Here is a 2,157-nt window from a genome sequence, read left to right as displayed (position 1 = left end):
CGCTAGCGCAAGGCTAGATAAAGATAAATGGAATCCCTGTCCCAGCAGATAACTGTGCCCGGGACAGTTATCACACAGTTATCTGTTGGGACAGGGGTTCTCCCCGTTGCAGCCTCACAGACTGTCAGCGGTCTCTCCCTACAGGCTGTAATCGGCTGCAGCGATCTGTGTCAGTGGGGACAGATTGTCGATTACAGCCTGTAAGGAGAACCTCCCCCTGCAGTCTACTCGCCTCTCAGCGGCGCCTGCGCTCCTCTCCTGCTGACAGCCCCGCGATCGTCTTCATTCCAACAGCTGACCACAATAGCCAGCCTGCTATTGGCTCTTTTAAATTGCAGTAGCCAATAACAGGCTGGCCATTGCACCCGCCCACTGCCTGCTGTCAATCTACCAGATGGAAAAATTCAGGTCCCTCATCTACTGATTGACAGCAGGCAGTGCGAGGGTGCAGTAGCCAGCCTGTTATTGGCTATTGCAATTTGAAATATCCAATAGCAGGCTGGCTATTGCTCCCAGCAATGAAGTTAAAAAAAAAAGTTTAAAAAAATAAAATGAACTAAAATTAAAAAAAGTTAAAAAAAGAAAGTTAAATAAATAAAAATGTAAAAAAATAAAGTTTAATAAAAAATAAAAAAAAGTTAAAAAAAATAAAAAGTTAAATAAACTAAAATTAAAAATCCCCCATAAAATATTAAAGGCCCCAGCCCCTGCGAACACACGCATTTAAAAGTAAAAAAAAAAAAGATTGCAGACGGTATGGAGCCACGCACAGCCGCACATACACGATGTGTGTATTCAGGATTGTGGGCGGCGTTGGACTACATGTCGCAACCACAGGGCGCAGATGCCATCTGCAATTAAATCAGCTCTCGGCGCCCTGCGGTTGCGACATGCAATGAAAATTATTAGTGCCCCCCCAGATTTGACTGTGGTATCTTATGTGCCCCCCCTATATATTGTTCCTAGAGTCGCCACTGCGTGTTAGGCCCCATTCACGCGTAGCGATTTATTGCGTGATTTCCGCCACGATATCGCGCATTTTTGCCGCGATAATGATAATATCAATGGAGCTGTCTTAGCTCCATGTCGCTCGTTGCGGTCGCAAGTCGCTTCTACAGGACCCTTTTTTCGGCGGATTTTGCGCGATTTTGCTTTTTTCTAATGGAGCCCGACGAAGAACGTCGCCCCGAAAGTCGCGCTATCCCGGCCGCTGCAAAAGGTATGCCGCTACGTGTGAATGGGGCCTTAGTGTGACAAATGGCTACCAGTGTAAGCAATCCCTTAATATACTAATTTATTAATGACAAATAGAGAGCAAAACCATCTGTACTGTTTGTGAATATTTTTCCTTCCTTTTTACCTTCAAATACTTTTTCTGTAAGAAATTTTGAAATCATTTTATATCATATTGATTTTTCCACAGGGAGCTGCAGGAAGTAAAGGTACTGAAGGTGAAAAAGGAGGACAAGGACCTAACGGACTTCTGGTAAAATATTTCTGTACATGAAAACATATTTTCTTTTCTCATAAATTCTAAAAAAGATATATACACAGGACACTTTATTTTTGCAATTTGTATGATTACTATGTCTATCTAGCTGACTTACTTGGACTTCAGCCATAGCTATGCTATGTAATCAAATCACAACTTAAACTAAAAAATGTCCTATACATTCTCCATCTTTGCTTTTCTTACACATTACTATTACTAACATACTGATGTTTTGTAAATCATAACATAATTTTACTTCATTTTGTATTTATTTTCAGGGTGCTTTTGGTGCTAAAGGTGGCAAAGGAAGTCCTGGGAATACTGGAACCACAGGGAAAAAGGTTGGTTTTAATTTAAGATTACTTACTTTTTATATACTAAACAGAAATGCAGTAGGAACTGGACTTTACAACGCCATTTCTTTTTTTTCTAGGTTTATTTTTTTATTTTTTTTGCCCATCACAAATTATATCTACCTACCAGGCATGTCACCTGCATCTCTTCCCCTTTGATAATACCTTTCATGTGTTAGTTGGCTGCTGAATTGTTCTCTTGTGTCATAGAGTTTGGAAGACGCTCTGAAGGAAAATTATCAAAACTGGAGCTGACAAAATCTGGAGCAGTTGTGCATGGCCAATCAGCTTCTGAACAAACTCTCGAGAGAA

General features: G+C 40.9%; 1 protein-coding gene and 1 long non-coding RNA gene across 2 annotated transcripts in view; both read left to right on the top strand.

Annotated features, from left to right (window-relative positions):
* The window catches only part of LOC108795807, a 21,512-nt gene extending 19,729 nt beyond the window's left edge, over positions 1–1,783 (top strand). The window contains exons 2-3 of the long non-coding RNA XR_001941768.1: positions 1,424–1,486; positions 1,771–1,783. This is a non-coding gene — a long non-coding RNA (uncharacterized LOC108795807). The remainder of the gene's footprint in view (positions 1–1,423; positions 1,487–1,770) is intronic.
* COL6A6 (collagen type VI alpha 6 chain) overlaps positions 1–2,157 on the top strand; it is a 91,755-nt gene that overhangs the window by 61,305 nt on the left and 28,293 nt on the right. The window contains exons 23-24 of the mRNA XM_018567109.1: positions 1,424–1,486; positions 1,771–1,833. Coding sequence (XP_018422611.1) covers positions 1,424–1,486; positions 1,771–1,833 — 126 coding nt within the window. The remainder of the gene's footprint in view (positions 1–1,423; positions 1,487–1,770; positions 1,834–2,157) is intronic.

The sequence above is a fragment of the Nanorana parkeri genome, unplaced genomic scaffold, assembly GCF_000935625.1.
Source record: "Nanorana parkeri isolate BGI_ZX_2015 unplaced genomic scaffold, ASM93562v1 scaffold1008, whole genome shotgun sequence".
In the NCBI taxonomy this organism is placed as follows: Eukaryota; Metazoa; Chordata; class Amphibia; order Anura; family Dicroglossidae; genus Nanorana; species Nanorana parkeri.
The sequence above is the reverse complement of the archived record's forward strand: the minus strand, read 5'-3'. Positions and strand labels throughout refer to the sequence as shown.